Consider the following 21,846-nt stretch of genomic DNA (forward strand, 5'->3'; position numbering starts at 1 on the left):
GTGTGTACAGTGGGCTGTGACCAAGAACTGTGTGGTGGCTAATGCAGTTAGGGCCATGTTCTGGTTCTACCACACAACTCCACATGCATCTACTGGGGTGTCACCATTTGAGTTGCTGGTGTGGGGTCACAGAGCCACCACAAGTTTCTGCCCAGTTTGGATAAACAGATGGGTCAAGCAGAGCAAGTAGACAGATGAGAGTGTAAGGAAACACATTCAGATTGTACAGGAAAAACTAAATTTAGATTGTTATGAGAAGAATAAAGTTAAGGATTCTGGAATTAAAGTTGGTGATACTGTAGGGGTAAAAAACCTGCACATGTAAAGAAAAAGGGGGTCCAAGTTTGGTCCACCTCTAAGAGTGTTGGAAGTGAAAGGCAATGGTGTGTGGATAGAAGGCGTCAACGGTGAAATAGCTGCTGGTTGACTAAAGTGTTTGGTAGAAAAGGAGAGGGTGGAGACGATGGCGATGTGTGTGCTGAAGAGATGGAGGTGGAGAATGGTGGTGGTAGCATGAGACGAAGTTGTAGAGAAAATAATGTACAGTTAGGCTTCAGAGAGTGCTGTAGGGCCATCCAGATGTAAGGGTCATCCCAAGTCTTCATGACATTCTAAGGTGTGTTATGTTGTGAAGTTTTATTTCCTTGTAAAGTCAGATTTTTGTTTATCCAAATCAATTCTGTGTTTGTAATTGAACTTAATATGCCTTTTCCTTATTGTTTCATTAGTTATATAGTGATTTTATTATATCTGAATCGGTTCTCATTATGTAACTTCTGTCCAAGTAGGAAATGCCACTTCTTAGTTTTTTTCCCTTGTTGTTCATTAGTCATGTTATTAGGAGATGATTGAAGGGGCATCCTAGTTTTGTTTCTTCCCTTTATGTACAGCTTTTTCTCTTATATTAATGCACAAATGCGGATTGCTTTGCTGTTTCATTATTATAAGGGGAAACCCATGTAGCACCTTATGACACGGTGATGAGTGGAATCTTGCCATGCAGCAATTCCATGCTCATGGGTGGAATGTTGAAGTAACAGTTGGGTGAACTGCTGCCTGCGATGGGCTCTAGTGGCTCATTGTATGCTGTAACTCAATAAATAAATATTGTTTGATGAAGAAAAAAAAAATCAACAAAGGAATTGATCAAGTTGACATCAATCAAGTTGCCATGCAAGTGAAAACTAAACAAGAGGATATGAAAAATGTTTTTGATCATAAAATGAAAGTTAAAATTCCTGATTTTGAAGTGGGGGATTGGGTGAGAATAAAAAGACCTGGTTTCTTATCCAAAATTACATCCAAATTTGGTAATCCTATTAAAGTGGTCAAAATATGCATAAATTCCATTATTACTGAGGATGGTAGAGTTTGGAATGCGAGAAGGGTGGCCAAGTGTAAAATGGTACCACCTTACAAAGATTTTTGTGGAATTTCCAAACAGAGTTTACCTTCATTGCAGTCCGTTGCTTCTAGAGTCAAAAGCAATTACAGACCAATCAATTTACCTGCTAGGTTTAAGTCATGAATTAGAAGTTGTATTTCAATTTTTTTTATTTCTTTCTTTGCATTTTGATTTTTCTCTATAATGATGTTGTTATTTTGAAGGGGTAAAATACGTAATATTCTAAGCCACATTTATTAATTATATGATGGAATTAGATTTTAGTACCAGAGTGTACTTCCAAATTCTCAGTTCTGAATTCTGTATGCAACAGTTAATCTTCTGGAGTACCTGATTCTGGCAGCTGCTGCTCTAAGCTCCTTTAATCAATAAACCTTGTTTTTATATATATATTTTTGAACCGTTTTATTTTACACAACTTAGTACAATAGGTTGGTCAGCGATACAGATGAAGATGGATACATCAGCCAATTAACCTTTTACAGTAACGTGGCAAGTTGAAAGTGTGACTTGCCCGAGCACTGAAAGGACGAGACTGAAATGCGTTCAGACCTTCATACAGAAAAAAACAATGTGATTTTGAAGTAGGTTTCGGATTAGCCAAGATTACGTCCACAACGTCAGACAGCACACAAAAGGATTCTAGCTGGTACAGTTAAATCTCCAATTGTGCAGCCGTAGTGTCTGGGGATTGCGGTGTAACACCTTACCATATTGCTGTCCCCTTTGTGCGGGAGAGGAGGAGAGAAAGTCCTGAGTGGCTGAACTGGGGTCGCTGAGTGGGCTTAAGAATGGTGATGGATTAAACCCAGATCAGTTGACTGGGGGCGAGTGTTTGATTTGCTCAAGCGCTCCGTCCATCATCCCCTTTTGTATCGCTTTGTTCGCCCTAAGTGTGGCAGGGTATGCTCAGACGTGAGTCCCTTGATCACTTGCCAACTGGATTCAAGATAGCCTGGCTGATGAGGATTATGAATCCGAAACCGGTCCCAGGATGCTTGTTTCCTGTCCATGGAAGACATGGCTTGGCAGTTCAGGCTGGACTGTTCCCATGAGGCACAGGGTCAGACTGATTTGCATATGGCCATGTCTGAACTGGGGTGGCTGAGTGGGCTTAAGAATGGTGATGGATTAAACCCAGATCAGTTGACTGGGGGTGAGTGTTTGATTTGCTCAAGCGCTCCGTCCATCATCCCCTTTTGTATTGCTCCATTAGATTTTAGTACCAGAGTGTACTTCCAAATTCTCACTTCTGAATTCTGTATGCAACAGTTAATCTTCTGGAGTACCTGATACTGGCAGCTGCTGCTCTAAGCTCCTTTTATCAATAAACCTTGTTTTTATATATATATTTTTGAACCGTTTTATTTTACAACTTAGTATAAGAGGTTGGTCAGCGATACAGATGAAGATGGATACATCAGCCAATTAACCTTTTACAGTAACGTGGCAAGTGAAAGTGTGACTTGCCCGAGCACTGAAAGGACAAGACTGAAATGCGTTCAGACCTTCATACAGAAAAAAACAATGTGATTTAGAAGTAGGTTTCGGATTAGCCAAGATTACGTTCACAACGTCAGACAGCACACAAAAGGATTCTAGCTGGTACAGTTAAATCTCCAATTGTGCAGCCGTAGTGTCTGGGGATTGCGGTGTAACCATATTGCTGTCCCCTTTGTGTGGGAGAGGAGGAGAGCAAGTCGTGAGTGGCAACAAATACGTGCATTAAATCCTCTTTGCCCAGTCTGGGACGATTAGGAGACATTGTGCTTGATTTTAGCATACCTTCCGTAGAATCCTGGACAGGTGTGGAATTGGCATAAATGCATACAGCGGCCACTATGGACACCAGAACCTGTAGGCATCCCACAGGAAACATTTCAGAGGGACGTATACAACACAAATCCAAGGACACATTCTGTTCTTGATGAATAAACCATGCATGAACACTCCAAACTGGAGTAAATCATGTCCTTCACTTTGGGGTGAAATTATGCATCATTGTCCTCTAAGGAGATGAGATTAAGAGAATCCGCTCTCATGTTAAGGGAGCCTCGAGGAGTGCAGCCACAAGTAAAACAACTGCTCAGTTGGCACTATTAGCCTATTAAATTCCAAACCCAGCTCCACACCCCCATGCCAATCTGTCTGTTTATATAATGGACAGAGTTCAATTTGTCTGACTGAATCTTAATGGAGTGCCCCAAAAAGGAAGCAAGCAAGGTCCTCATGGTAAGATGGACCACCCACAACTCCAGCCCATTTAAGTGCAGGTGCTGCTTTGCTGCCAACCAATGGCCTGCACCATTATTCCACCAAGATAGGTGCCTTTGCCAAACAAGGAGGCATCCGTGATGGCAGTAGCCTGTCCCTCAGCATGGCTGAGGAGATAACCCACCAACAGATTGGAGCTGCGCATCTACCAGTGTAGATGGGGATTGGCCCAGTCGAGATCTACACCCGAAAGGAGAGTCTTTGCTGAAGTTGGATCCATCGACCTTCCATAGGCACCAATGAAGGGCTGTCATTCACCATCTGATGTACACCACCAACCATAGACATAAAGCCATGAGGCCTAACAGGTTAGCGGCTCGCAAAACCGTGATTGCTTCCTATTGAGAAACAGACCTGTATCCCGAACCCTTTGAGGAATAGGCAAGGCTTTCATAATGGTTGTGTCTAGTAAAGCTTTTATTAACTTAGACTTGTGTGTGTGTGTGGGGGGGGGGGTGTTGAGAATTCTAGATGGTGATCGTAAAGCCCACATCATAGCGAAATGATAGTGCGCTGAAGACGCTCTTAAGCACCGCCAGTTACACACATTCGATAGCCATTCACTCAGGCATAGGAATACAAGGATCTGGGACCTCCAAAATGAAGCTTCCGCAACTGTTGGACAATTGGGAGAGACATGTAATGCAGTCATCATTCCAAATGGTAAATAAGTGAACGGACAGTGTTGAGATCCCCACGTGACGTGAACTTCAAGCAACAACTGTGGGCGGGGGTACTGGAAAATGAAAAATGACATCCGGCGGTCCAGCGGAATAAGCCAATGCCCTGCGCTGAGGGCCAACAGGACTTAGCTCAGGGAAGGCATCTCCAACTTGTCCCAATGAGTGAACAGTTTCCAAATAGCTAGGATCGAGGATGAGCCTCAGACCTTATTTTGAAGGGGAGGGGAGTGCCGGGGGGGGGGGGGAGAAAGGAGTTGAATCATCCAAGAGCTACATCTGTGCCGGACTTAAAGGTGCTGAGCACACCACTGTTGTGCCGTGGCAGGCATAAGTTCCATAAAAATCATCACCAATGTCAGAACCTCTCAAGGTGTGGAATCAGGAGGAGTTGGAGCTGCTGCAATCGCCAAACTTGAAGGATCGGACATGCTCATGTGGATTGGCTCAGAATACAGGAGTTATCTTGAAGTTGTACAGCCTTGCTAGTCAGGAAGTCTCGACTGGCATAGGGACAGCCGATGGATTCACAAACTCATCATTTGTTAATATCATTGTCTTCAGAGAGGATCCTGAAGAACCCAGTATCAAGAAACCATTTTGGAACTCTGAACGGCGCTGGGAATGACACAGTTTTCTAACTGAAAATTACAACTTTTTATTCCTATGGCACTTTTTGATTTTATTTTTAAAGTAAGTTACCAGGGGCAAACCTTCAAGAATGGGAAAGGGAATGATTCAGCATGTACATGGCAGCCTTGGCCAAAAGCAACTTAGCCTTCCGCTCCCTGATGGCCTTCAGATGCATCAATGAATGTAGCAAAAGGGTCATGCTCCGAATAGAATCACCACATATAGATATCATGTACAAATATTACAAATAAATAAACGTAGGTCGAACAATTAACTCTTTTTTAAGCTTTCACAAAAGGGTTTTTAACTCCATGGTAGAAGAAAGAAGAGCAATATATTTAAAGTTGCATGCTCTTCAGTATAGGAAGCTAAGATTGTGCGTTTATACAGTGTTTTCGGCTACTCAATTAGTGTAACCTACCTGGTATGTAAGTAACCAAGTAAACATTATCCTAACTTGTCAGAATACAATGAGGAGCATAAATGCCATGCCATTCAAGGAAAAATAAAACTCAACTTGGAAACAAACTAAAACAGAAACAATATAACAGCAAAATATTAACCAAGGAAATCCATTTTTTGTACTCACTGTTCGTGCTAGATCTCTGCATATTGTGTTATGAGACAAGAGCTGTAGTTTGATTTCAGTATCCCATTTTCGACATATTTGAATATATTCATGACTTCCCAAACAGTGTGCACTGAAAAAATATATATAAAAAGGGCATAAAATACTAGTGCAGACATACAAAAGAAGCGTTAATGAAATGTGACAGCTATAGAACAGCTGTCTAACAAAAGGAAGCAAACCGCTTAAAGTAGTTCTCAAAGAATCTTGCACGATAGATGGAGAACGACATCTGAAATATGTATACTAAATATGTACTTACCATAACAAGATCTTCTAGCAACCAACCTCTTCAGGAGTTACAATGTACTTTGGCTACTTTTACCCTTTAGACAAGGCAGCTAATGATGCCACGAATACTTAACAAAACAGAGCAAGAGCACAGTGATATCAGGGTATGACTCCAAGCACGCACCTCTTAAATTAGTTCACCAAGACATCGTACGTTCTTGGACTGTGATACGATTTTTTTGCTACACCTATTTTATTTATTTATTTATTCAAAGTTTTATATAGCGCGAACAGGATCCTTACAGATATCAGAGCGCTTTACAAAGACAGGGTAGGGGCAGTAGGAGTCAACAGAGATAATGGGAACAGCATAATAGTCAATAGCATGGTAATAACAAGGTTAATAAAAACATACATAAAACCAATCCATATACAGTCAGGTAAGGAAGTAATATAGGACAGCACAGGTCATTGATCCCACTACAGAGGTGTACAGGTGAATCAGTAAACCAACGTGTATCACATCTTGGTCGGTAGTAAGAGAGTAGCGTAGTGGTGCCCCCAACAAGTAGAGTATAGTGCCAGGGGATATTGCGCAGTGATACAAGCAATGAAGAGTCTCTGAACCAGCATCTATAACGATCAGGAGATCTTGGCCAGAAGGATGGTTTTCACCTCTTTCTTGAAGAGTGAAGTGGAGGGGATCAGCCTGATTTCAGGAGGGAGCGCATTCCAGATCCTGGGTGCCATTCCTGAGAAGGAGCGCTTGTAGGTTTTCACTTTCCGGAATCTACGAGGTTTCAGGAGTAGATTTTTTGTACTCCTATTGGATCTCGAACCTCCTGATATAGACAGCTTTTGAGCGAGGTAGTTGGGTGCCTTGTGGTGCACGGCCGCGTGTGTCATAACTGCAATTTTTAGATGTATTCTGGCCTCAAAAGGCAGCCATTTTAGAGTCTTTAAGTCTGGGGATATGTGCGAATGCTTTCTAGAGCCAGTAATGAGTCTCGCGGCAGCGTTCAGGGAGGCTCTTAAGGGTGCTGTTGTGGCTAGTGGGAGACCGCTGAGGGCCGCAATTCCGTAGTCTATTCGAGGGATGACTAAAGCTTGTACAGCAGCTTGGAAGTCTTTGGCCGGGAGAAAGGGTTTAATTTTCCTCAGCGTGTTAATTTGAAAATTAGCTGCTTTTGTGGCTTTGCTGACGTGTTGCTGCATGTTGAGCTTGGCGTCGAGTGTGATGCCTAGGGATTTCGCCGAGTCCACAATGGTAGGTTGGACATTGAGTGCTGTTAGGTTGTTGAGCCAGGTTTGGGTGGTGGAGATTTTCGCCGGGGGTGTGATGAGTAGGAACTCAGTTTTCAGAGCATTTAGTTTGAGGTGATTATCGGCCAGCCAAGATTGGGTGTTAATAAGCGTGGAATTCAGATGTTTGATATCTTCCGGGGATTGTAACTTTAGATAGAGTTGTGTGTCATCGGCGTACATATGGAATTGAACATTGGATGCTTGAAGCAAGGTGGCGAGCGGTTCCATAACGAGGTTGAACAGTGTAGGGGAGAGGGTGGACCCTTGTGGGACACCTAGATCTGCAGGCACAGGTGTAGATAGCACATTGTCGATCTTGAACCTCTGAGACCGATTGTGAAGGAAAGACGAAAACCACTTGAGAACAGTTCCCGATAGCCCCATTCTATTACTTAGCAGCTCCAGCAAGTTCTCATGTTTGACCGTGTCAAATGCTGACGAGAGGTCAAGAAGGATGAGGAGGCAGGACTCATTGCGATCCAGAATTTGGAGGGCGTCATCAATTATGTGTGTCATAGCTGTTTCCGTGCTATGTTTCGCTCTGAAGCCTGATTGATGAGGGTTGAGGAGGTCAAATTGATCAATGTGTTTTGTTAGTTGGAGTTGGACACATTTCTCCAGCAGTTTGGCCAGGGTGGGGATATTGGTGATGGGCCGATAGTTGTTTAGGTCAGACGGATCAGCTGTAGGTTTCTTGAGTATGGGCGTGACTTGCCCCACCTTAAGGGAGTCTGGAATGTGGCCTTGTTGCAGAGAGCTGTTGATGATCTTGGTCCAGAGAGGGAGGAGCAAGGGGATAAAGTCTTTTACAGCATTAGCAGGTAGAGGGTCTGTGAGGTGATTAGAGGGCTTCAAGGTGCAGAGCAGTTTGTATATTGCTTCTTCTGAATAGGTATCGAAGTACTGCCAGGATGCCTTGTTTTTAGGTTGAGTGTCTGCCATTCTGGTGTGGCTGGGGTATCGGCTTACATCTATGATGAGGTCATTTTTTATGTTGTCAGTCTTTAGTTTGAAGAAAGCAGAGAAGGCTTCACAGTGTGGGGTGTCGTTTGTTGAGCTGTTTGATTGTGTGGGTTGTGCCTTTGTTTGGGTCTTGATTAGCTCGAACAGCTTTCTTGGCCTGTTCTTCGCTTGGTCCAACTGGCGGCTGAAGAAGTCCGACTTTGTGCGCTTTATTTTCCTAAAGTAGGCATTTCTCTTGTTCTTAAGCTTTTTGAGATGCAGCGCTGAAGGGTCCGATCTCCAGGTGCGCTCTGCCATTCGCATATTACGCCTTTCATCATTGAGTCTGTCATCGTACCAGGGGTTAGAGATTTTGGTGGAGACTCTCTTCAGTTGCAGAGGGGCGACTTCATTGACTATTGTGTTCATAGAGTCAAGGTAGTGGTCAGTCAGTGATTGAACATCTGAGGCCCCTGAAGGGGGAAGGAGGAGGTTGCCGATGTGGGGAGGTAGGGTAGAGGGATTCAGATTCTTCAAATCCCTTTTCCATGCTTTGGTTTTGATTGGTTGAGTAGGGTTAAGTTTAACTTTTTCGTTGATAAAGAAGGTGATAATGTGGTGATCTGACCAATCGCAGGGTTGTATCGCTTCCAGTTGTGTAGAGTTCTCTTTGGCAATGATGAGATCGAGTATCGCGCCTTTGTCGTGTGTTGGTTTATCGCATAATTGGGTGAGGTCAAGCGCATTGAGGAAAGTTTTGAGACTATTCACCACGGTGTCTTTCTGATCGTTCCAATGGAGATTGAAGTCACCCAGGTAGACTTGAGTGGTCTGCCGACCGGCATTGGAAGTGATCAGGTCCATGAATTGTTGAGTGAATATGAGATTGTCACCAGGCGGGTGATAGATGAGATGTAAAGCACAGACTTGTTTGCCCTCACTGGTGATGTCGAGGCAGAGGAGTTCATAGGAGGAAAGGGAGGGGGAGGTGACTTGAGTAACGGAGAGGTTGCTCCTAAAAATGCATGCAATTCCCCCGCCCGTCTTGCCAGGAGACCTGTCCAGCCTGATGATGTGATAATTGGGGGGGACTAGTATGTCCATAATCGGGGTAGAGGCTTCAGTGAGCCACGTTTCCGTTAGAATGGCTAGGTCCAGATCCCTATCTGAGACAAGATCCGCGATGTCGGAGGAATGTCTCTGGGCCGATCTGCAGTTTAGTAGGATGCATTTGAGTTTGGGAGAGAGAAGGGTGGTCGAGCTTTCTAGTGTGAGGGGAACTTTTCTGAGGTTGTTAGGGACGGAGCCTCTGTTGTTGAGTGTTGGGGGCCTTAGAGGGTTTGTAAGAATTGTGGGTATGGGGATGTGTGAGTTGGAAAAGTCTTTTACCGGACCTGGGCCATAAGAGCGTAGGAGAGAGCATAAGTCGCGGTCCGACAAGGAGTTGAGAACACGACGGGGGCGGTGGGAATTATTGCGCACGGGGATAGTAGGCCATTGCTGGTGTCGTCGGGGGCGAGGGATAGTAGGCCATTGCTGGTGTCGTCGGGGGCGAGGGTATGCAGGGAGTGTGCGTCGTTTGTAGGGTAGTGGGATGGTGGGAGGTAGACTGGGCTGTGAGGAGAGAAGGTCTTTGATTGCGTGGATGTCTTTTTCGATTTGTAAGATTTCCTCTTTGACTTGTTGGAGGGTGGATAAAGTCAGGTCAGGAGGGTCATTGGGGAAGGTGTTGGTGGAGAGAGCCGTTGGTGAGTGGTTGAGTAGTGAGCTGGTGAGCAGGCAGGGTATCGGGGGGGGGGGTATACTAGTGTTGTTGAGGGGTTCCACGGAGCTAATGGGTGGGATGGTATTCCAGGAGTGGGCGTGTTTGTGGGCGAGGGGTGTGGGTGATGTAGGTGCGACAGGCGGTGGGTGAGAAGCATAGGTAGTGACTTCAGTGGGAGACGGTGCCGGTGAGTAGAATAGTGAGTGAAGGCTGGGGACAGTGGGGGAGACAGGAGGGTAGTGAGGGCTGAGAATAGGAGGTGGGAGAGAGGGGGATGCTAGGGTAAGGGAGGAGGTATGTTCTGTATCTTTTGTTGGGAGGGAGATAGAGTTGTGAGTGGGAGTGGTGAGGGAGCAGGGAAGGGAGAGGTGTCTGCCGTGGGGGAGATGGGGAGGATGGGTGGATAAACTCCGAGTGATGGTGTGTGCAGATGTAGGCGTGTTGTGGGCGGGAGTTGTTGTGTCAGGTGTGAGAGACTCGTGGGTGGGAGTGTGAAGGGAGATGGGGAGGGAGAGGTGTCTGTCGTGGAGGGGATGGGAGGGGGGGGTGGATAAACTTTGGGCGGTGGCTTGTTCAGATGATGGTGTGTTGTGGGTGGGGGATGTTCTGTCCGGGGGGGGAGGGATGGAGGGGATATGGGTGGGGGTAAGAAGGGTAGAGGGGTTGCTAGTATGTGCGGTGGAGTTATTTGTGACTGTTCTTGGGGAGTGGGGGGCGTTAACAACAGGTGGGCCATTTACTGGGGTGCTAGGGGTAGAAGTGTAGTAGGTGGTGGCTGCGACGTCAGGGGTGATAGTGCCCGCGGAGTTCTGAGTGGGGGTCCGCAGCTTGGAGAGGTGCTCTTTGAACTTGGGGAACAGGTTGTCTAGTAATTCCAGGTTCTTGTCCGTGGATTGGATTAGGACAATCCCGTTATTGTAGATGGTAATGGTAGACCTGCCCGGGAAGAGGTGGGAAGGTGTGATGGTGAGACTTAGGCCATGAGTTGTTTTCCTGGTGGTGGAGACTGTGAGTAGGGATAGGAAAGTTTTCCTCCATTGGGCTCTGCGTGAGGTGTGGAAGATGATATCAGTATTCAGGGCTCCATTGCCCAGTGAGAAGTAAGTGTCAGCAAAGGGTGTTTCTGGGTGTGACCTCAGGTAGTTGTGTTTAAAACGTTTAGTGGCATTTTTGGAGAGAGGAGTGGAGGGGTAGTTAATTCTAAAAGTGTTCTTGCCGTTGAGCTCCATTTTATAGAGGCTCTGGTGATAGGGGTAGGAAATAGGCCGATAGTACAAACTGTCAGCCGCTAGTTACAGGGCCAAGGAAGACACTAGTGAGTGTCACTAGTGATAGCCTATAATATAAATAATATACTGGAATAAAATAGAATACCTATGCAGGCAGTAAAATACCTGAATCAAAAGTGACAGTAGTGTGTAGTCAAACATATGTGAGGTACATGTGCCAGTAACAAAAAAACAATTACAAACAGCAGTCAAATGCAGAAAAAAAAGTATTCACATTCAGTGCATTACAAATGTTCAAAATAAAGCTAGGGGTGTAAGTGTAAGAACCAAATAAATGAGGTAGCGAACAGTGAATGATAGGGATAAAGGTGAGATAGGTGCAGGTGCAGCATGAGGTAGCGTTTGGTGCCGCACCGGTGAGGGAAAAGTGAGATGGGTGCAGTTTACTCAGAGTGTATAGAGTACTAGTAGAGGTATAAAGCTGCAATATAGAGCAGTCACTTAATCGCACGAAGATACATATACACTACAAATACAAATACTAGTATAATACTAACAGAGTCAGGGTGCAGACAGAGGCTGCTTGAGTCATAAATGACACTAGTGAGCATCCAAAAGAAATATGAGGTAGCGATCGGTGCAATACCTGTGAGGAGAAAGTGACATAGGTGCGGGGTACAAAAAAATTCTACAAAGTACAGGTAGGAGTACAGTATTGCAATAAGGGGCAGATACTTAATCACACATATCACACATATATGAGGTAGTAATCTGTTGTATAACATACCATTAAATATATGATACTTCAATAAAAGGTAGACACTAAGTCACAAGATAATTAGACGTGGCGCTCTGTACAGTCTTGGATGGGTATGAATGGCCTGTTCTTAGGTTATGTACAACTGGTGGGAAAGACTAGTCCATGATGGCCGCCAGAGCGAGGGAGAGACTGGACCAAGATGGCCACCAAATAGGGGAGATCGAGATGGTAGTCCTCTTTTGTTGTTGTTCCTTTTAGAGCAGGGGAGGGTGGTTTCATTTCCTGTATGAGCCAGCCCAATTCCTAGCTTACTGGGAGGGAGTCTTATCTCTCTTTTGCAGATTCCTGACCGCTTAGGTAATAGGCCTCATGGTCAGTTGTTAGGCTGGAGGGCGATTTATGGCTCCAGTTTATGGCCCCCAGTCATATTGACCAATGGTGAGTGAGGAGACTGCAAAGCCCGCGAAAATGTAAAGCTTACAGTGCATTCCGGGCATAAAATGGAAGATCAGCCTGAAGGTTTGAATTAACAACTTTGCTTGTAAAGTTCCAGGCAGAAAGTGAGAGAAACTGTGAGATAGCTTAGCTTAATTACCTTCTGGTCGTCAAGCTGCCCAAGGCTGTAAGAAGTCCTTTACAAGTCAGGCACCTCCAGCGTAGAGCTGCGCGGTGGGCACCCAAACACGTAAGCAGGGCACACCGGAGACGCTCTAGAAGTCGCTTGCGCCGTTTTTAATGATGATCAACCGGGAGTGGGGGAAGGGCGGCATCCAGCTATCATCTTGCTGGGTCGGGCCGCTTCAAATCCCTTCCGCTTGCCCCCCTCTCCGCCCGTTTCAGTGATGTATATTGTGGTGGGGTGAAGGTGGGGCATGAACTCACCGTTGCAGCAGTGGTGTCTCCTCTCCGTGATCCAGCCCCCGGGCCGAGGCTACAAACAGCCCAGATAGCCGGGACCCACCGATCCAGGCATGCCAGGACAGGCACACCGACCGTCCAGCTCCGCCATCCCGGCCCCCGGTAGACAGACCTCTCTGCCACGAAACAGCGCGGGTCCCCGGGTAGGGCGGGGGACAGAAGCGTGCAGCGACGAGGGCTGGCCAGCTCCCCACCCGCGCCTGCAAAGGGCTTCGCAGTCCGTCAGGCAGGAGCCTCCCGGACGTCTCAGGCGTTCACAGCACTGATCCGAGCCTAGGTGCAGGACCCCTCCAGTCGGCGCGTGTGGCGGAGACCCCAGGCTGGTCGGGCAGCTCCGGTGGCAGGGAGCAGCCCAACTGCAGGCGGAGAATGCAGGCAGCCAGTGGCAGGCGGTGGCGAACGCAGTCAGGCAGATCCTCTCCCCAACCATGCGGGAGTTGGGCTCCGTTGGTAGGTGCTTCCCGACTTCAGCAGCAGTGACCCGGACTCAGGTACCTGCCCCTCTAGTCCGGAGAAGGCTCGTTGCGGACACCGGTGGCAGGGGTCAGTTGATCTTCACTTCAGCACTTCAGATAGCACTTCAGGCGTCTGCCATGAATCCTGGACCAAGTCCACTTCACCAAGATGTCCCGTAGGCAATCAGTTTTATTCCGCTCGCTCCACCACATCCAAGCCGGGCTCTAGGCAGCAGACATCCTTATCGTCAGCGGGGGGGAAGGCGGGAGCGGCTCGGTCCTCGCCAGTGAGTCTCTGCTTCCAACCTATATCCTTTTCATTCATTAATTTTTAAAGGATTTCCATAACTAGACTTTGTACTTAGAATGGTGTCACAAGAGGAAAACCAGATTAATTCTTAAGTACAGAAGACTAAGCAACGTGACATGTCCTCTATCAGGCCACTTCGTTGGGGACCGCGGGAGCCTCAAGGCCCCTGCAGTTCCTGCCCGATCCCTGCCTCCTGTGGGAGCCAGAATTGCTTTGAGACCCAGGGAGCTGCTAACATGCAGCTCCCTGGATCTCAATGCAATGGCGGTTTCCCTGCTCCCTTCATAGCAAGCAGGGAAACGGACACTGCTCTGCTTTCAGCAAGCAAGAGCATTTTTGCTCTCGCTTGCTGAAAGCAGAGAGTTTGCTATTGATTAGCGGGAGCAAGCCACAGCAAACTGCAATATCCCAGGGGTGGGTACTACAGGACATTGGTGGAGCCTGCCTTTGGGGGTGTCAGTTCCCAGGGCCATCTAGGGCTCCAGGTGAGGGGCCACACAGCCCCCTCCCTTCTTTAAATTTGCCCCGTGGTGGTCCTTTGGCTGGTGGTCCACAACGGACCCCCTTCAGTGTTGTCATTTTGTGCCCCGGGGAGGTGGCGGTCCCCGGTCTGCAGGGGGGCCAATAGGGCCTCCCGGTTAGATTCCCATATTACATTTGTGTCCCAGGGAGGTGGCAGTCCCCAGGGCAGGGTGGGGGCATAGGGCCATAGGTGGCGATCCTGGGGGCTTTAAACAGCCCGGAGGAGGGCGGGCCCATGTACCCCCTCCTACATTTTCATAACCACCCGGGCCTAAAATTAACGAAGCGCAAAGGATTGAGAGAAAAACACTGGTTCTATAAAGCAATGTTATTGTATGAACTCTTGAATCCTCACTCCTCCTTTCTAGAACTTTTTTAATGAATCAAGTACTTGTATGCCTTTAAAAGCCTTAAAACTCAGTTTGAAAATGGTATTCCAGATTGGCTCTAAAGTCCAGAGACCTGGAAGACATGAAGACTTAGCAAGGAAGCTCTCCAATTAACAGTCCCAACAGAGTAAAGAACTTGTACAAACATGCAAAGCTACGTTTGTTCAATATACTGATATTGCGCCACACTCTCAACACCTGATGTGTAGCACAGTCTCCAGAATAGTGTGAAATAAGTGAAATGGTGGAGGCTACAGGGGGCCCCATTGCCCTAGTGTGATTCTGTCTCGCTTCCGTTTTGCCACACAGCATTGTGGCCAATGTCACTCTTATTTTGACTCCGACAGTTATTCTTCCCAGTGCTCTTGGTACCCAGGCAGCTGACCCAGAGCAAATATGCCTTGGTACTATTTCCCACCTGGGCACCGAACTTGGGTTTTAGCACTATTTACCACATAAGTCGACACAATCTAGATTACAAGAATTTTGCCAATGGACATTACTAAAGTATTATATGGACCATTAAGTTCTAATAAATCAAAAATACATGAATTCTGCTGAAAGGTTAACACTGCTCAAATGACATACAAGTATGAGGAAGATTTCGCACTGCAAAGCATGGGGGAGAATTGACTAAACAGAACTGGCCGATTGTGCAGTTCTCTTTCCTGACATGCAGAGATTATGGTAAACAGAAAATGGACACATTTAGTAAGCTTCAAATCCTTTTAAGTTACAACAACATAATTTTCAACCTTTCACTATTATAGGAATCAATATTTCACAGGCAAATAGTGCTTACACATTTATAAAAAGGCACTTACTTCTGCAAAACTTCTTCTTGGCCACACACTTTCAGGATATAGCTTCCAATGTCAACTAGATTCAAATCATCATGAACCCAACAAAGTGCTTGCATGATAATAAGCTCAACTGGTGAACTCACTACAACAATTGGAAAAAAGAAAAAATATTTGAAGTTACAAAATGTACATCTTAATTTTGTTTTGCAACAATACGCAAATAATCCATAAGGTACATATAACAAAGCGTGAACATGTTTTAAATTATCACAACTACAGTTGGCACCCGAGAACCCGCTTAGGAGACAGGAAATCTGAACGAAAATCATTCAAGAACCCTACACATTTTAAGGTTGAATGAAAAACCAATATTGCAATTCATAGTGATTACTGTTAACTGAAAAGCCAGGCAATTTCCTAAAAATGTTATTAAAAAAAAAGCGAAGTCACCAATTTAGGGTGAACTCACGTCCTCAGATGAGCAGCAAGGAGATACTGGTGAAGACAAAAGTGATACTCCTCAACTGCCAACGCTGGAAAACAATAACTTTCCTGCAGGTTTTGTATTACTTTTGAGACCAGATGGTCTCTGTTTTTCCTCTTAAGGTGAACGATGTGCAAAGAATGACACTATTTACTAAAATGTAGTAAGTCATTGATAAAAAAATTATCTAAAGCCTTAAGACCATTATCTCTGTGTGGATAAAGTTTAACAGAAGATCTTCATCCCAACATTTAAGACTTGCCACTATACGTGCACAGGGGCCCGGTTGCTCCCTTAGATTGGGACCTATCAACCCGGGGCTTTACTGCCCAGGACCCAGCTAGTGCATCCTGACCACACTTTCCATGGTCAATCCCGGTTCTCCCTGCTGTGGCAGTGGTGTGGGGATGCGGGAGGCACAGCTGAACGAGATTGGTCTTTCTGAGTGGCCTCCGGTCCTCACGACCAGCGTGGGAGTGGTGCTGGACAGTGAAGCAACACTATCCTAGCCCGGGGCAGGCGGTAGAAGCCTCTTACAAAACTGTCTGGGAGGATTAGAGAGTGGGAATCGTTGCTCGCCCTTGCCACAATCCATGTCTGCTCCTTCACCAATCTCGCCGAACAGCTCCCTGTTCCCGTACTAACAGAGTGGTTGCCACATCAACAAGCACTTGCAATGCAATAGGTCTTGCATTAATTAAGTTTGAGCTATTGGCATTGCTAAATATTGCAACACCAATTGTAACAAAAGTCTATAAATGGTAGGCCAAAGAAATATGTGTTTATTTTTGTAGCAATGGTGGCATGCTGCACTTTAGATTAATATGTTTAAAAGTAAAGTGCACTATACTACTGTCTCCAGACCCCCTATCTGGCGACCATTTTAGACTGACCTCTCTCTCTAGTCAGGGGCCATCATGGACTAGTCATTGCCTTTTACTGTAGTATTTTATTTTATTATCACTGGTGTCCTACATTGTATGTATTATACACCCATCTTCACTGATTGCTACCTCATATTTCAGTGTCATATTTGTTATTGCTGTAATCTGTATGCACATATATTGGATTTAGTAACACACTAGTAGTTTAGCCCTATCTTTGTACTTTATATGCGGTAAGCTGCACCTATCTCACCTTTATCTCCATCATTCTCTGTTCGCTACCTCATTTATTTGTTGGTTTTTCGATGTCAGCTACGTCACGATATTGCACTGATTATTACTACCTCATTCACTTCGCTCAGTCATGTAAGCTGCACCCAGCCACTTTCTACACCTAGACTACACTGCTGTTGTGTAATTTTGCTTCCACCTAATCGGTCCTACCTCTGCCTTGTAACTAGCGGCTGACAGGTGCTATCATCGTCCTATTTCCTACACCCAACACCACAGCCTCTCTGAAATGGAGCTCAACGGCAAACACACTTTTAGAATCAACTACCCTTCCACTCTCACCAAAAATGCCACTAAACGTTTTAAACATAACTTCTTGAGGTCGCACCCTGAAACACCCTTTGCCGACACCTCCTTCTCACCTGGCAATGGAGCCCTGAATACTGATATCATCTTCCACACCTCACGCAGAGCCCAATGGAGAAAAGCGTTCCTATCCCTACTCACCGTCTCCACCACCAGGAAAACAACTCATGGCCTAACTCTCTCTATCACACCATCCCACCTCTTCCCTGGCAGGTCTACCATTACTATCTACAATAACGGGATTGTCCTAATTCAATCCACGGACAAGAACTTGGAACTACTAGACAACCTGTTCCCCAAGTTCCAAGAGCACCTTTCCAAGCTGCGAACCCCCAACCAGAACTCCGCCAGCACTACCACCCCCGACGTCGCAGCCGCCACCTACAACACCTCTACCCCCAGCACCCCAGTAAATGGCCCACTTGCCGTTAACGCCCCCCACTCCCCAAGGACAGTCTCAAATATCTCCACCTCATATACTAGCCGCCCCTCTAACATGACCCCTCTTATCCCCACCCATACCCCCTCCATCCCTCTCCCCCCGGACATACCTACCCCCACCCACAACACACCACCATCTGAACACGCCACCGCCCAGAGTTTATCCACCCCCCCTCCCATCCCCCCCACGACAGGCCCCTCTCCCTCCCCATCGCCAGCCCCACTCCCACTCACGAGTCTCTCACACCTGACACAACAACTCCCACCCACAACACGCTACCATCTGCACACAACACCATTCGGAGTTTATCCACCCCCCCGCCCATCCCCCCCACGGCAGACACCTCTCTCACCTCCCCTGCTCCCTCCACACTCCCACTCACGACACTATCTCCCTCCCAACAAAAGATACAGAACATACCGCCTCCCTTACCTTAGCATCCCCCTCTCTCCCACCTCCTACTCTCAGCCCTCACTACCCTCCTGTCTCCCCCACTGTCTTCAGCCTTCACTCTCTCTTCTACTCACCGGCACCGTCTCACACTGACGTCACTACCTATGCTTCCCACCCACCGCCTGCCTCACCTACTTCACCCACACCCCTCGCCCACAAAGACGCCCACACTTTGAATGCCATCCCACTCATTAGCACCGTGGAACCTCCCAACAACGCTAGTATACCCCCCCCTCGATACCCTGCCCGCTTTCCAGCTCACTGCTCAACCACTCACCAATGGCTCTCTCCACCAACACCATCCCCAATGCTCCTCCTGACCTGACTTTATCCACCCTCCAAGTCAAAGAGGAAATTCTACAAATCAAAAAAGATGTCCACGCAATCAAAGACCTTCTCTCCTCACAGCCCAGTCTCCCATCATCCCACTACCCTACAAACGACGCACCCTCCCTACATTCCCTCGCCTCCGGCGACACCAGCACTGGCCGACTATCCCCGTTCGCAACAACTCCAACCGCCCCCGTCGTGTCCTCAACCCATTGTCGGATCGCGACCTATGCTCTCTCCTACGCTCTTATGGCTCAGGTCCGGTAAAACACATATCCAACACACACATCCCCATACCGACAATTCTTACAAACCCTCTGAGGCTCCCAACACTCAACAACAGAGGCTCCGTCCCTAACAACCTTAGAAAAGTTCCCCTCACACTAGAAAGCTCGACCACCCTTCTCTCTCCCAAACTCAAATGCATCCTACTAAACTGCAGATCGGCCCAGAGACACTCCTCCGACATCGCTGATCTCGTCTCAGCTAGGGATCTGGACCTAGCCATTCTAACGGAAACATGGCTCACTGAAGCCTCTACCCCCATTATGGACATACTAGTCCCCCCCAATTATCACATCATTAGGCTGGACAGGTCTCCTGGCAAGACGGGCGGGGGAATTGCATGCATTTTTAGGAGCAACCTCTCCGTTACTAAAGTCACCTCCCCCTCCCTTTCCTCCTGTGAACTCCTCTGCCTCGACATCACCAGCGAGGGCAAACAAGTTTGTGCTTTACATCTCATCTATCACCCGCCTGGTGACAATCTCATATTCACCCAACAACTCATGGACCTCATCACTTCCAATGCCGGTCGGCAGACCACCCAAGTCTACCTGGGTGACTTCAATCTCCACTGGAACGATCAGAAAGACACAGTGGTGAATAGTCTCAAAACTTTCCTTAATGCGCTCGACCTCACCCAAATATGCGATAAACCAACACACGACAAAGGCTCGATACTCGATCTCATCATTGCCAAAGAGAACTCTACACAACTGGAGGCGATTCTACCCTGCGATTGGTCAGACCACCACATTATCACCTTCCTTATCAATGAAAAAGTTAAACCCAATCCGACTCAACCAATCAAATCCAAAACATGGAAAAGGGATATGAAGAAACTTAACCCCTCTTCCCTGCCTCCCCACATCGGCAACCTCCTCCTTCCCCCTTCAGGTGCCTCGGATGTTCAATCACTGACTGACCACTACCTTAACTCTATGAATACAATAGTCAATGAAGTCGCCCCTCTGCAACTAAAAAGAGTCTCCACCAAAATTTCTAACCCCTGGTATGATGATAGACTCAATGACGACAGGCGTACTATGCGAATGGCAGAGCGCACCTGGAGATCGGACCCCTCAGCACTGCATCTCAAAAGGCTTAAGAACAAGAGAAATGCCTATTTCAGGAAAATAAAGCGCACAAAGTCGGACTTCTTCAGCCGCCAGTTGGACTAAGCAAAGAACAGGCCAAGAAAGCTATTCGAACTAATTAAGACCCAAACAAAGGCACAACCCATACAATCAAACAGCACAACAAATGACACCCCACACTGCGAAGCCTTCTCTGCTTTCTTTAAGCTAAAGACTGACAACATAAGAACTGACCTCATCAAGGATGTAAGCCGATACCCCAACCACACCAGAATGGCTGACAATCAACCTAAAAACAAGGCATCCTGGATGTACTTCGATACCTATTCGGAAGAAGCAATACACAAACTGCTCTGCACCTTGAAGCCCTCTAATCACCTCACAGACCATCTACCTGCTAATGCTGTAAAAGACTTCATCCCCTTGCTCCTCCCTCTCTGGACCAAAATCATCAACAGCTCTTTGCAACAAGCCCACATTTCAGACTCCCTTAAGGTGGGGCAAGTCACGCCTATACTCAAGAAACCTACAGCTGATCCGTCTGACCTAAACAATTATCGGCCCTTCACCAATATCCCCACCCTGGCCAAACTGCTGGAGAAATGTGTCCAACTCCAACTAACAAAACACATTGACCAATTTGACCTCCTCAACCCTCATCAATCAGGCTTCCGAGCGAAACATAGCACGGAAACAGCTATGACACACATCATTGATGACGCCCTCCAAATTCTTGATCGCAATGAGTCCTGCCTCCTCATCCTTCTTGACCTCTCGTCAGCATTTGACACGGTCAAACATGAGAACTTGCTGGAGCTGCTAAGCACTAGAATGGGGCTATCGGGAACTGTTCTCAATTGGTTTTTCGTCCTTCCTTCACAACCGGTCTCAGAGGTTCAAGATCGACAATGTGCTATCTACTCCTGTGCCTGCAGATCTAGGTGTTCCACAAGGATCCTCCCTCTCCCCAACACTATTCAACCTCGTCATGGAACCGCTCGCCACCTTGCTCCAAGCATCCAATGTTCAATTCCATATGTACGCCGATGACACACAACTTTACCTAAAGTTACAATCCCCGGAAGATATCAAACATCTGAATTCCACGCTTATTAACACTCAATCTTGGCTGGCAGATAATCACCTCAAACTAAATGCTCTGAAAACTGAGTTCCTACTCATCTCACCCCCGGCGAAAATTTCCTCCACCCAAACCTGGCTCAACAACCTAACAGCACTCAATGTCCAACCTACCATCGTGGACTCGGAGAAATCCCTAGGCATCACACTTGACGCCAAGCTCAACATGCAGCAGCACGTTAGCAAAGCCACAAAAGCAGCTAACTTCCAAATTAACACACTGAGGAAAATTAAACCCTTCCTCCCTGCCAAAGACTTCCAAACTGCTGTACAAGCTTTAGTCATCCCTCGAATAGACTACGGAATTGCAGCCCTCAGCGGACTCCCGCTATCCACAACAGCACCCTTAAGAGCCTCCCTGAACGCTGCCGCGAGACTCATTACTGGCTCAAGAAAACATTCGCACATATCCCCAGACTTAAAGTCTCTAAAATGGCTGCCTTTTGAAGCCAGAATTCAGCTAAAAATTGCAGTTATGACACATGCGGCCGTGCACCACAAGGCACCAAACTACCTCGCTCAAAAGTTGTCTATATCGGGAGGTTCGAGATCCAACAGGAGTACAAAAAATCTACTCCTGAAACCTCGTAGATTCCGGAAAGTGAAAACATACAAGCGCTCCTTCTCAGGAATGGCACCCAGGATCTGGAATGCGCTCCCTCCTGAAACCAGGCTTATCTCCTCCACTGCACTCTTCAAGAAAGAGGTGAAAACCATCCTTCTGGCCAAGATCTCCTGAACCTTATAGGTGTGGGATCAGAGACTATGCATTGCCTTGTATCACTGCTCACCCTGTCCTTTGGCACTATACTTCTACTTGATAGGGGCACTACTACGCTACTCTCTTACTACCGACCAAGATATGATACACGTTGGTTTACTGATCCA

At 46.8% G+C, this 21,846-nt stretch overlaps 1 protein-coding gene across 2 annotated transcripts in view; it reads right to left on the reverse strand.

The window, feature by feature from the left end:
• Nucleotides 1-21,846, reverse strand: part of PIK3C2A (phosphatidylinositol-4-phosphate 3-kinase catalytic subunit type 2 alpha) — a 1,158,716-nt gene that overhangs the window by 981,299 nt on the left and 155,571 nt on the right. For both annotated transcript variants that reach the window (XM_078681042.1, XM_078681043.1), the window contains 2 exons: nucleotides 15,271-15,391; nucleotides 5,582-5,693 (listed from right to left, as the gene is read on the reverse strand). In XM_078681042.1, coding sequence (XP_078537168.1) covers nucleotides 5,582-5,693; nucleotides 15,271-15,391 — 233 coding nt within the window. The remainder of the gene's footprint in view (nucleotides 1-5,581; nucleotides 5,694-15,270; nucleotides 15,392-21,846) is intronic.

This window comes from Lissotriton helveticus, chromosome 3_1 (assembly GCF_964261635.1).
Source record: "Lissotriton helveticus chromosome 3_1, aLisHel1.1, whole genome shotgun sequence".
Lineage (NCBI taxonomy): Eukaryota > Metazoa > Chordata > Amphibia > Caudata > Salamandridae > Lissotriton > Lissotriton helveticus.